Source organism: Saccostrea echinata, unplaced genomic scaffold, assembly GCF_033153115.1.
Source record: "Saccostrea echinata isolate AGI-Se365-2 ecotype Australia unplaced genomic scaffold, CSIRO_AGI_Sech_v1 ptg000054l, whole genome shotgun sequence".
NCBI lineage: Eukaryota > Metazoa > Mollusca > Bivalvia > Ostreida > Ostreidae > Saccostrea > Saccostrea echinata.
In genome coordinates, this window is record NW_026889803.1 from 20,544,969 (window position 1) to 20,559,201 (window position 14,233).

General features: G+C 32.6%; 1 protein-coding gene across 1 annotated transcript; it reads left to right on the plus strand.

Moving 5' to 3' along the window:
- The first annotated feature begins 2,412 nt into the window (after positions 1-2,412).
- On the plus strand, positions 2,413-11,546 carry LOC133172588 (nonsense-mediated mRNA decay factor SMG9-like). Its single transcript, XM_061307510.1, has 13 exons — positions 2,413-2,565; positions 2,658-2,738; positions 3,514-3,709; positions 4,643-4,731; positions 5,260-5,372; positions 6,141-6,252; positions 6,458-6,553; positions 6,790-6,875; positions 7,624-7,724; positions 8,200-8,307; positions 8,391-8,501; positions 9,067-9,199; positions 11,169-11,546. The coding sequence occupies exons 1-13, from the start codon at positions 2,485-2,487 to the stop codon at positions 11,245-11,247; spliced, it is 1,386 nt and encodes a 461-aa protein (XP_061163494.1). The 5' UTR covers positions 2,413-2,484; the 3' UTR covers positions 11,248-11,546.
- The last annotated feature ends 2,687 nt before the right edge of the window (positions 11,547-14,233 follow it).

Genomic DNA, 14,233 nt, shown 5'->3' on the forward strand with positions numbered 1-14,233 from the left:
TATCTCGAAAAGGAAGAATATTTTGATAAACAGTATTGAACAAAAGACGATCAAAATAATATTCTGAACAATATGCACTCTTTCAATTTTTGCTAGACGTCTCCATTTAGGACTTGAAGGACCGGCCTTTAATATTTCTTTTGCATATATCCCGAAAACAAAAAAGAATTTCTGACTAGTTGTTGAACAAAAAGTGTTCAAAATCATGAGAGCTTTAAAATGATATCAAGAGAAAGGGGCTGACCTCTCACATTAGGGGCCAAGAAGGGGCGAAGGTCTTTAATCTATATTCCTTTAATGATCAATATTTTGTAAAACATTATTAAAGCAAAATTGTTCGTCTTAACAATTTATTTATATCATTATATTTGAACGAAAATCTCAGTCAAATTCTTATCTCATCTTATCAAAAGTCGGACGGAAGACCCACTCGTTGCTCGCAACGAGATCTCATCTAGTTATTTATGTATTTCATTTAACACATGTAAACTACATGAATAATTAATGATCGTAATAAACTGTAGTTTTGAGAGATAAACTATGATTCACATTTGTTAATCATAGCTTATCGTCATAAACCATAATTCACACTCGTGAAGTACTAGTATAGTTAAGAGTTGTTAAAAATAGTTTATGATTCTAAACACCTGAGGCTTGTGAATTTGGCGTGCCATAGACGAGCTTATAGGTGGTAAGGTAATTGTGACGCAAACATTTTGTTTGTGTTGTTCATTCTATTCATGCGCGGTTCTAGAGGGGGGGGGGGGTCCGGACCCCCCCCCCCTGGAATTTGCAGGGTTATTAAAAGTATATACTGAAGCAAATAAAAAGTGACTTTGGACCCCCCCCCCCCCCTGGAAAACTTGGACCTCACCACCACGAAATATGTCTTTTTAACGTCAGGTTTTTTTTTTGTTTTTTTTTGTTTTTTTTTTTTTTTTTTTGCTTGTCAAGAAATTTCTGGGTTGGAATTTTTTTTGGACTGGGTGGACCCCCCCCCCCCTGGAAAAAAATCCTGGATCCGCGCCTGCTATTACTTGTTGTGCTAACTCCTAGAACAATCCATTAAGTTACCTATACCATTCTTTCGGAAAAACTATCCATTCTTTCTAAGAATGGACAGTTATGACGAATAAAATGGAGAGTTACAGGTATACATTTGAATGTCCATGGAAGAAAAAAAACAAATACATTATATTTCAATCGTCAACTTCCCTTACTTATTTAGCAGTATACCCTTATCACCTGCAAATCACCTGCATATGGGGTTTATATCTCTCAGTTGATTCGATACGCAAGAGCATGCAGGCGCTGATCCAGGAATTTTTTTCCAGGGGGGGGGGGGGTCCAACCCAGTCAAAAAAAAAATTCCAATTCAGAAATTTATTAACAAGCAGAAAAAAACCCGTAAAGTCCATTTCCAAACGTAAAAAATACTTATTTTGTGGTGGTGGTGGTGGTGGGGTCCACGTTTTCTAAGGTGGGGGGGGGGGTTCAAAGTCATTTTTTATTTGCTTTAGTTTATACTTTGAATGACTTGGCAAATTCCAAGGGGGTCCGGACCCCGACCCCCCCCCCCCCCGACCCCCTCTAGATCCGTGCATGGCATACGAACGAACAATTTCTGAAACGAATCAAGCTTTTGACAAACAAGTTGATGAAAAAAGAATATCAACGGTCTCCTTCAAAGTAATCATTTCGCAAGTTCTATGGTCGATACAATGACCTTGTCGGCAAATATAATCTATCATTAAGTCAAATGCTGACTGACGTTTTTCATACTTATTGTTAGGTCATTATTTACACACTGAATTGTCAACGGATTTTTTTTTTCAGTTTTCCCCACAATATCTCACTGCTGAAGTTTATATATACCCAAAACTTGAAATTAAATCAAACATTTTCAGATTTGATTGAGATTTCATTAACAACCTTTCATCGGAATGCTTCGCACTCGTGAAAATATAAAAAAAAAAATCCTATCCCACACGTGATATAAATTCCATATCCAACAACAAAACATTGAATATTCTCTATTTACTTACTTTAATATCCTTTCACACTTTGACAGATTATCATTTTAGTATCATTCACACTGTGAAAGAATATCACTAAATTATTCAATAGATGATTATATAAATCACAGTATTTCACTATTGAAAATGTAATAAATACTAGTACCACGAGAGAAAAAGAGGGGAGTATCATTATCACAGAAAATAAAAATTACTCAAATTATTCTAGCAGATATTAATTTTTTATATTTAATTATAGACATGCATCTTAGTTGGAAACCCATCCGCCTGGCATAGAATACAGGGATATAATAATTATCGGGTTCGAGGTACTCAAATTTGTTAAATGAAAGTAGATCTAGTCCAGATCCAGTCTGCCATCCAGTGGAGACTAATAATTTTTAAATTAAAATAACTTGGCATTGGAGAGAATTTGATTAATATAACGAATTGAAGTTAAAACGGAATTATGTCTGACCCAGAAAGAGGAGATCGAGGTAGAAGGCGACCCAGGAGAAGAGGCGGTGGTCCAAATAGCGGCAACAGAAAGGTTTACAACTGTACAATCACTTAATGACTAAGAAATAAAATTAATGAACCTGCCATGAAGATTTTATGTATCCTATTGTTTCCTTTTTACAGATTGAAAGAGAAACATATGATGGGGATTACCAGTCATCAAAGCCAACTATCATATTGGCCAAACCCTCTGCACTGGACTCGGTTCGATTAAAATTGCATATGATAATTATATAACATATGATTGCATCTGCTGTATATGATTGTACTGATTAGGCCTTTCAATTTTGTTTGGCTATTCACACTTTCTTTCTTAACTCATTTATTTTAATTGAATTTTCATAATTTTGATATTTGTCTTGATAAATATTTTTGAACCAGAGACATAAATTATAACGAAGATTCCCAACTCTGCAATTAAAATTTTTTTTTATATGCTAAAATATTAGCAGGGCCTAGCATTATTCCTTTACTGGTTTTATATTTTGATTTTAACTGAAGTTTAATTAAATTATATCATATATGAGTGTAGGATTCATAAAGTTTTAATATGATATAATATGATGCATTGACTAACAGAAGTAAACTAGCCAAATCAAAGAGGGCATTAATCAGAAATTGGCAAAATCTCAAAGAAATTGTGACCACAGGGCTACCTATTGCCTTTCAAAACTGCTCTTTAGATATTGTTTTAAATAAACTTACAAAAATAAAATGTCATGAATATAAATCATTGATAGGATTTAAAAGTATATATTTCATTATCTGTGTTAATTTTGATAACATAAGTAATTAACAGTGCAGGAATTCAAAAATATACTATGCAATAGCACCAGCATATACCTGTATGTCCTGAGATTTTGAATATTAGCACATCCCTTATATTTCTGTTTCTGCTTAAACCAAATTACAGATTTTTTAATAGTTTATTTTACACTTAAGTCATTTGAGTTTACATGATTTTAATATACTTTCTAAGGGTGGAGGTGCTCTTAGTACAAGCCCATCATCCACAGCCACCACAAGCAAGCCAGACAAACCTGTTGTCATGGCAATAAGACCCAGAGATGAGTCATTCTCTTCAGGCACAGCCACTGTATCAGCAGGGGAAACAACTCCATCTCAGATTCCTTCAGCCTTGCATCGAACACCTGTAGGCATTGTCCAGACTGATGGTAAAATATATTGAATGTTTTTGTGTAATTCTTTTCTGAATATATTCCATATAAACAATTACTTAAAGGACTTTTGTAAAATTTTCAAAATTTGACATATGACTGCTCATTCTACTTGTTCATACATACACACCTACTATTTGCCTTTTGTATTCTAAAAGCAAAACCTTTTTTTAGCCATCACTCATTATTGACCTTTGAAATATTTTGTGTGAAAGTTAAGTGGTACATTGACACTGTATGCTAGATGACTTTCAAACATTCTAAATACAGCCATTGAAGAATTGTAAAAACAAGGCCAGTAGGGTTTTAAAGCAAAAAATTTATGAGCTACATAAATAAAAACAGATGGTAACTAAACATGAAACTACCTTAACATTTATAACAAAAAAAATTGTAAAAACAGTCTCAAACATTTTGACTATTGTGGCTTTGAAATAATTGTGCATGTATACATAACAATTATGTTTGCATGTTTACATAATTTGATTGCTTTGGTCATTTATATTCCATCAGAGAAGGCAAAATTGGCATTTAACAAATTCCTTTATGCCACAGAAATACATGTTGTTTTCAAAGATAAAAAGCAAATCAGTGTCAAGACTATGCCATTTTGGTCGTATCTCCAAAAATTGCAAAAAAAAAAAAAAAAAAAAAAAAGCTTGTGGAAGAAAATACCTTTTAATGGTAATACATGTAAATGCATGTATAATGATGAGCTATTTCCTAAAATAGGATTTAAGTACCATAAAATTTTTATTTGAAGGTGCAAAATTTTATGGTTAGTGCAATTGAAATTTATACAATTAATGTTGAACTTGGTGCATAGTCCTTCAACTCAATGAAATTGCATCATGATTACAAAATACATTTTAATCAAAACCTACTAATTAAATAATTAAAATTAACTTCTGTGTAATTATATCACTGTAGGATCAAGCCGACTATCTGCTCCTCTAGAAATGAACCAAAGCATAAGGATTGTAGATGACTCTCATCAATGGAGTGATGCAGGGATGGAAGTAAGAATCATTTTGCTGATATCACCATCTTTAATATCACGATTTTGGTCACCTAATATATGTCAGTACATTACTTACCACATGCGGGAGATTTTGATAACATTTGTCAGTGTTGTAAAGTATCTAATTTTAGTGAGTTGTGAACAAGGTTTTATTCACTCCGCTGTTGTAGGTTTTACTTCACTCTGTTGTAGGTTTTACTTCACTCTGTTGTAGGTTTTTCTTCAATCTGTTGTAGGTTTTACTTCATTCTGTTGTAGGTTTAACTTCATTCTGTTGTAGGTTTAACTTCACTCTGTTGTAGGTTTTACTTCATTCTGTTTTAAGTTTTACTTCACTTTGTTGTAGGTTTTACTTCACTCTGTTGTGGGTTTAACATTATTCTGTTATAGGTTTTATGTCATTCTGTTTTTAGGTTTTACTTCAATCTGTTGCAGGTTTTACTTCACTCTGTAACAGGTTTTACTTCACTCTGTTGTTGGTTTAACTTTATTCTGTTATATAGGTTTTATGTCATTCTGTTTTTAGGTTTTACTGGATCAAACAGATTTCTTTGTAGTGGGAGTTCTTGGACTTCAGGGATCTGGAAAATCCACCATTTTATCTCTCCTGGCAGGAAATAACCCCACAGACAGTATAAGGTGAGAACATCCAGTAGAACAGTTTCACCGATAGTCTGGACAAACAGTGAAATGATGTAAGCCTTTATCATAGAGCACTTTGTAATCACTGACTAAACTGTCTTAAATCTGTGAAATTTCAGTGTTTTATCTTCATCTGTAGACAAATTCACAAAATTATGCTTAAATAAAAGTCTCACAAATAAAACATAATGTACATTATACATGTATGTAGTTTTCAGTAGTTGAAACAAGATGTGATTTTGTTTGTTGGTTTTTTTTTTCAACATACATGTAGATGAAAATAAATTGGTATATTGTCCTAAATTAAGGTAACCTAGTGTTTAAATGAGGTTTGTGATTTAATTATTTTATATCCAGCTGGTTTGCAAAACCTCTATCCAACTGACAGACATTCAAGCAAAATATTGAACTTGTCATGAACTGCAAAAGAAAAAAACATTTAGTTTTGCTTTATTTTCTAGTAGTCTAAGATAAGTGCTGTGTTTTGTTTAAAAATCTTTCCTTAGCCTGTGAAGAAACTGGGTGATCCTCTTGCAACCCTTGTGAATATTCAGATAATTAGCATTTATCAATTTAATTACTTACAAGGTTAAGAAGAGATCATTCCATTAATAGTTGGCTTTTATTTAATTTGGAGTCACTTGAATGTAGTCTTTTCTTAGTACATATAAAGAAGAGAATAAAATATACTCTGTTCTTTATATTCACTCAGATACATGTAAGTTTTGATTGGACAGTAAAATTAGAATGTATTTCATTGGACAGGCAGTACATATTTCCACCACAAAGTAGAGACTGTAAAGAATTATGTGAACACCAAACCACTGGGATTAACATGTTTGTTACAGGAGAGAGAACCATATTCTTAGATTCTCAGGTTTGTCATTTCTATAAATAAACATTTGATTGTTACCTTATTTTTTAGAACAACATTACAAATGAGATGCAATAAAACAGATTTGTTTCTAAATACAGTCTAAATTTGATATTTTTTTTCAAAGTTGACAAATGAATACAGAGGTAAAGTAATTTTATGTACACTATTTTTAGCTCTCCATGCATACAATTCTTTTTTTTCCCAGCCAATTATGAGCCCATCCGTTCTTGACAAAATGATTCGCCAAGAGAAAAAGATCCCTCCAGAATACAGCACTGCTGAAAACTGTGTGGAAATGCAGGTGACTGAGGAAAGAGCTTCTCTTTACAATTTAAACATAGTGTGTTGATACTGAATGTCAGGGCTGTACTGATACAGGACTTACCTTAAGGAAAACATCTCTCTGTGAAGAGAAATAATTTTTAAATTAAAAAATGCGCTGCTTCTCATTTAAAATTTCTGTCTTTGGCAATGATTTGTATTAAATTTTGCCCTGTGTATATATGTACTAAGTAGCTATAATTGTTTTTATTTCAGTCCCTGCACCAAGCAGCATTTATGATGTCAGTGTGTCACATCATCTTAGTTGTTCAAGACTGGTTCACAGATATCAACCTTATCAGGTGAGTCATTCACAACTGATTCACATATATCAACTTTTTCAGGTGAGTCATTCACAACTGGTTCACAGATATCAACCTTATCAGGTGAGTCATTCACAACTGGACACAGATATCAACTTTATCAGGTGAGTTGTTCACAACTGATTCACAGATATCAACTTTATCAGGTGAGTTGTTCACAACTGATTCACAGATATCAACCTTATCAGGTGAGTTATTCACAACTGGTTCACAGATATTAACATAATCAATTCACAGATATCAACCTTATCAGGTGAGTTATTCACAACTGGTTCACAGATATTAACATAATCAGGTGAGTTATTCACAACTGGTTCACAGACATCAACCTTATCAGGTGAGTTATTCACAATGGTTCACAGACATCAACCTTATCAGGTGAGTTGTTCACAACTGGTTCATAGACATCAACCTTATTACTTAATTTCAAACAAATTGGATTGATTCTCAGTCCTCCAGATATACATATTTGAACCAGGATTATGCTAAGAAAAATTGGCATAAAAAGTAGAAGGGAACATTATTTTTTTCATCCAAATATTGTAAAAATTAAGTAAAAAAAATGAGAGAACAATTGAAGTACATATTGCTTCCGATTTGTAGCTTTTGTAGTTCATTATGCAAACAACCTTAGGTACATCATTATAAAACTTAAAGGAAAATGTGAAGGTCAATCTCACTAGCTTTTTTCATATACATATATTCATTAGAATTGACTGTTCCACAGATTTTTACAGACAGCTGAGATGTTGAAGCCATCCACCCCCTCATCTAGTCACGATAGTTCATCAGGATCCGAGGACACTAATGATTACTACCCAAGAATTGGTTGGTTTATTTGAAAAACATTTCAGAGAGATTGTAGTTGCCTGGGCTGCTTGAAATTTAATTTTATTATTTGATAATTATATGTCTTTATGAATAATAAGGAGCCTCTAACATACCAAATTACAAGTTGTTTTTTGCACATGTCCAGTTTTGGCACAGAATTTCCAATCACAGAATTTTTTTTTTTACAACCACTTGGGTATTTCACATCAATGTAATTGCAACTGCATAAATTTGAATGTTCTTTAAAATATCAAATCACTAAAATTTGAGCTGCAAAAATTACAAACTTCAAGGTAATTAACATTGAAAATTTGATTTTCACTTTATGAATTTCAAAAATTTATTTTCCTTTGGTTTTCCAATATGAAAAAATTTTGATGTTTCAGAAGTCAATTATTTTATTTTATGATTTCAAGAATAAACTAGATTTACATACACTCTTTGGTTAATCAAATAATTTTATTATTTATAGTCTTTGTGCAGAACAAATGTACCAGAGATCATTTCAGCAGGGAAACATACCAGGCCATGCAATCAACATTGTCTAAGATGCTAGAGACTTCAAAACTGAAATTAAAAGGTACCAGTGGTATCAATTTTTAATGATCCATTTGAAGTTATCTCCCTTGGTGTCACAGTCCTTGCTTTGTTTATGTTTTGTAGGGGAAGTGTCAATGGCAAGTGGAAATTTGTTGTCAGGGTTACCAAAACATCAGCCAACAGACATTAACTTATATCTGTTTCCAAATATGGATAATAAGAAAGAATCTCATGGTTAGTGATGAACAAGATGTAAATTATAATTAAACATCAGTTGGTTGCATAATGTTGGTAAATGTAGATTGAAGTAGATTTGCAGCTATCAAGAGCAAGTATTAGAGAAATGTAGTTACATGTACATATAAGCTCTTTTTTCCATGATGAACCAATTTTTGCTTTCTTTGCAAGCATTTTTAGATGGCAAAAATGAAATAAACTCCCATTAAACTGTTGATTTTGCATCATGTATGCTGTTAAATCACAAGGAGAATCACAAAAATAGGCCTATGCAAAGCAAAAAGACAGTCAAACTTTGTTATCTTGAACTCAATGGGACCAAGAAAAAACTTCAAGATATCCGAGGATTCGAGATATCAAGGGTAAAATACTTAAAGAATGAGTAGTTGGGATGGGACTTACAAATCACTTGGACATATCCATGGTATTTGAGATATCAGTGTTCAAGATACTGAAGTTCAACTGTAAGTTTTTTGGAAATTTTTTTTTTTTTGCGAAAGTTGTGATATGAAGAAAAAACCTGTTACAATGTATATGGTCTTACTGATTTGTCCTACTTCAGACACAGTACTGACCCTATTACCAGAGTACAGAGGTTACCCAAGTGTCACTACACTGGTCAATGGACTCAGGAAGCAAGTGTATTCCATGCCCAGGGATAATCTAACCCACACAACATTGTCAGAGAAAAACTGGTAAGTGAAGGAATACCCTTTTTTGTACTTTAACAATAGGAAATTGCATGTATGTCTCGTCCTTAAAACTCGTTGACAATACTAGTATATATATTTACAAGAAAACATTGATGTAACCCTCAATTGTCGCCCGGGAAATAAATAAAGTAAACAACGGAAATGAGTCTTGATCATCAAACCGCTTCGATATGTGTGAAAAAGGCATGCGTCTAAATGATGGAGACGATAGTCAAGAATATTTTGAAAACTTATAGTCGGATGAAAATCGAATAAAAATGATATCCTTTTAAACTTTATCAATTCCTCAAGTAAATGTTGGCTGCATAAAATATAAATTGAAACCAGACACATGCATCACCTATTTTCAAAAATGTCTTTCACTCTAAGAATATAAAATACGAACTGTGTAAAGTACTTTTTTACGTTTTTATGCGATAAGTAAAATTCGATGTTCTAAAAAAGGGGACCTGTCGTTTTTTCGATAGTAAATGATAAGCAACTTTATATATTAAATATGAAAAACATATATATTTTTACAGATTCACTTTATGGAAGTAAATATATTGTGTATCTCGTAATTTATAAAGGGAAAGACCATTCTGATTAACAATCTTTTTAATGTTTAGAAAACCTTTAATTCTGAATAACTTCTCCCACCTCAATCCCCATATACCAACACTTAAACTTATATGTATAGAGCAGCCCGGTCTTCCGGGCTGCAATAACATGTTTACTCCTTTATGCTGTGGATATAGCTCATGGTTATCGTTTTCATGTCTACGTTTGTGACATCACAATGGCTTTTGTGTTAAAGTGATGAAGTCAAATGAAGTGGATTCAGATATAAAACCAGTGTAAAATGTGATAGCCATGTGTAAAACATGATAAAAAGAATCTCCCACTGGTTTGAGATTTATATAATTTTTATCGGTTTATTGTATAAAAACTTCTTGACATATTTTTTTCATGTAAACTCTATTCAAATAAAGGAGTTAGTAATATTATGTTTAAATTTGACCAGAACACTATATGTATTTTATTTCAATTTAAAAGAAAAACATGAAACATGCCTAAAATATCAGATATATTGATAATTTTTCAGACAAGATTGCACACAAAATCATTCTGCACTGTCATCATAATCAGAACTGCATGAACTGTACCATAATTTACAATGTTTTTTAAATCATATATATTGGTAGGTACATTTAATAATTGTAAAGCATAGACAAGGAAAGGTACACAATATAATCAACAATCGTTTAATTAAAATCATTAAAGAAGTATAGGACAGGCTAGTTAACAATTAGGAATTAACATCTCACAAACTGACCAATTACCCCTACAATATCAATCCAGAGAGCCTTAATTATCTCTTAATCAACTTACACATGTAACTAGTTACTGGTATGTATAAATGCCAACATTATGAAATTTTTATGTGTTTGTTAGTTTTTAAATATATGTATTTGTTATGCCCCTCTTCGAAGAAGGGAGGGCATATTGCTTTACTGCTGTCTGTCTGTATGTCTGTCCGTTAGCCAACAGTTTCCGTTCATTTTCTTCGCAGACTGAAATGAAATTTGGTATACAGATTTATCATATTAAGAATATCTAGGTCAAGTTCTGTTTTGGGTACGATTGATCAATTTTTGACAGAGTTAAGCCTCTTGGACTTAAAAAATTCCAATTATTTGCAGTTTCCATTCATTTTCTTCGCAGAGGTTGCACATACTGAAATGAAGATTGGTATACAGATATATCATAAGAATATTTAGGTCAAGTTCTGTTTTGGGTACGATCGATCAATTTTTGACAGAGTTATGCTCCTTGAACTTGGAAAAATTCCAATTTTTTTTGGGGGGGGGGGGGCACAAGTGTTTCACAAACATCTCTTGTTTATTATTATATCCAGGCTTTTTCATCTTTACCGATCTGAGAGGTGTTATTTCATTATTGTGTTTTATAGGTTTCATTATGCAGCTAGAACTTTTGAAGCTGTAAAGAAATCTCAGCTAATGGCTGAGTACAACAGACTACTGCACTGAGAGAAGACATTCAGCCCAATAAGACACAAATCAACAATTGTTTGATATCAACAGAGTTGCAGTAATAGTGCAGCTGTGACTTGCTATCATACAGAAGATCTTTAGATGAAAACCGTGTAGTATCACAAGTCAGTGAGTGTGTCAGGGTCAGATTGCTGTTGTTAGTAAAATGTTGTTTTGAAAATAAAATTTCTGAACAACAATAACAGAGAAAGCAAGACTGGCTCACTGGCTAGAGGAACTTGAAATCAAGATAGTGTACATGTACATGTAATAAAATCTTCTTTTTATTTCTTCAAGTTTTCACTTGTAAATGTTTTGAATGCTTTTGATGAAATAAAAGCTAACTGCATTGTTGTAAGTTAATTAAACTATGCCCCATTTTTTTTTTTGAACAATTTATAAAAAGGATGAATTCCCAGGGCTCTGATCAGTGCCCCCTTTTCCTTCAGTGAATTAAAAGAAAAAAAATTGACACCTTGGAATAGAGCCAATAGATCAGTTGGTTGTATTTTTGAGGAATACTGCATTATGTTTGGATTTTTTAGATCCTATAACAGCGAAATTTGTTCATAGTTTGTGACCCTTTGTTCTTTAATAAATGAAAATAATGGATGATTATTCTTAATGTAATAGACAATGACAATGATTTTATTCTCATAAATGTACAAACATACAGGAAGAGGCATGTCCGAGGAATTTACATTACATTTGGTACATGTACATATGGCTATTGTTATTATTTTTGCACATGGTTGCTTACAGAGAACAATTGTCCACTCCGAATAAATGTCAAAGCATGCTAATTTAATATCACAAACACGTGCTCCATGTTGGTTTTCAAAATTTCTCTTCTAGCTACATTGCAAACTTTAACCCTTCGCTCTAAATTTCACCCCTCCCCCAAAACATTCCCCCAGCATTGATTTTCATCAAAACCAATAGCAGTAGATTTAAATGGAAAAGTATGGAGTATTCCGCATTGCTTACTTTTTTTTCCAGAAATAAATATGTCAAACCGTGATATGAAGGAAATTTTGACACAGTGAATATAAAGGGAAATAATTTATTATCACAACGTAAAATTGAAAATATGGGGTACTACCGTACTAGTATATATGAAAATAATATTTTATGTCATACATATTTAAATTCATATTGGAAAACAAAATGAAGTTGCTTTTTAATGTTCTTGAGATTTTTAAAGACGTTTCTTAACATATTCCTGTATAAAACTTTGATCCCCTATTGGTGACCAACCATGATTTGAACAAACAAACTTGAATCTGCATAACCTGAGGATGCTTGCATAATATTAAAACTCATCACGGCCTTACTATTCTTGAGAAGATCTTTTTTCTGTAAACAGTATACTCCTACCTTAAATAATGATATACCAGGTACATATATATCATACATACACTGTATAATGCTTTTATTTTCGGTAAAATTGGCCATTAAGCCATACGTGGCAGAATAAGTGTATTTTCTTTAATTTCCACTATTTTTTAAATTTTGATTTGCCAAGGTTGAAGAAAAAAATTGTGTTATATAACACGTAATTTTCACTTTAACACGAAACTTTCGCAATAAAACGTAAAACTTTCGCAAATATAAACGTCAAAGTTATGCGTTTTGATTTTTCGTGAAATGTTCTCTGTAAAGGAGAAAGGCCTCAAACTGTCCATTCTGTGAGAGAAAGAACTAATCGAGGGCCGTAGGCCCGAGATTAGTTCTTTCTCTCACAGAATGGACAGTTTGAGGCTTTTCTCCTACTTAAAACATGATTTCCTTTGTTTTGAAAATTAAATATAAAATGTACAAAATGACAGGTAGCACACATACAATGGCAAGTTCATTGTTTACGGAATGGACAGTCACAGGTAAGCTAGGGATGCAGAGCAATTTGTTGAATAAGCCATTGTGTTTCCAGATGCAAAAACAAAAGGTTTTTGTCTTAAGAATGGACAGTTACAGGTGGATTTTGCGGGATACTAGTATTTATACAAGTATGCGATGCTTCAAAATCAGTTTACAGTTTGTGTTGTAAAGGTATACATGTTTTCCTGTGATGGAGAGAGTATATGACAGAATCAATATCTTCTAAACCAAAATATGCACAAAATTAGTGATATTTGGATCTGGAAACAGAAAAGGAAGATTAAAAGAAATATTAGCCAAATTTTGACCCAAAAATGAACTTTGACAACAGAAACAGATGATCAAATTCAAATCAAACCTGGAAATGTTTTATTTGAATTCTATTTCTGAGGATATATTAACTGCAGCAGTGTAATGGTGAGATGCAAATTGTGTTCTGAGTGTTGGATTAGCCATGAGCCAATCCTCGACCTGAAATGTTTTTCAAATCAAATCGGGAAATGTTTCATTTTTATTTATTTTCTACCGTAATTAATATTGACTGCAGCAGTGCAGTGTTCATAGTGCAAACTGTTTTCTGGGTGGAGGATTTAATATTAGACGCACTTCTATCTGAAAATAAATTCTCCTCGAGGGAATGATTTTTCCGAAATTTAAATCAAATGTGAAATTGTGTCATTTAAATTCAAGTTTTGTGAAAATTAAGTTTTGGGTATTGAAATAGTCTGCATCATTCATGGATTTAGAAGAGTAAAATCGAATGGATGTTGTGTAGACATTGTGTTCTGGATTAACTTTGGTCTCCGCGTTCTTTTTGTTATTTACATGTAAATTAAAAAGTATTTAATACATTTGTTTTTGTTTCCCTCTTGAACACATTCCAAAGTTTACCTGTAACTCTCCATTCTGTTTGTTTAAACTGTCCATTCTTTTTGAAAAAACTGTCCATTCTTAAAAGAATGGACAGTTTTCCGAAAAGAATGGACACTTACAGGTAACTTAATGGATTGTTTGAGGAGTGAGCTCAACATTAAGCTATAGAATCGACAACACAAACAAATGGTTTACGTCACAATCATGTTTTAAATATAGTTATGTAAGACGG

Coding starts and splice junctions, on each gene's coding strand:
- LOC133172588 (XM_061307510.1), top strand. CDS start 2,485: ATGTCTGACCCAGAAAGAGGAGATCGAGGTAGAAGGCGACCCAGGAGA. Junction 3,710..4,642: donor AGGCATTGTCCAGACTGATG/GTAAAATATATT, acceptor ATATCACTGTAG/GATCAAGCCGACTATCTGCT. Junction 4,732..5,259: donor GGAGTGATGCAGGGATGGAA/GTAAGAATCATT, acceptor TTCTGTTTTTAG/GTTTTACTGGATCAAACAGA.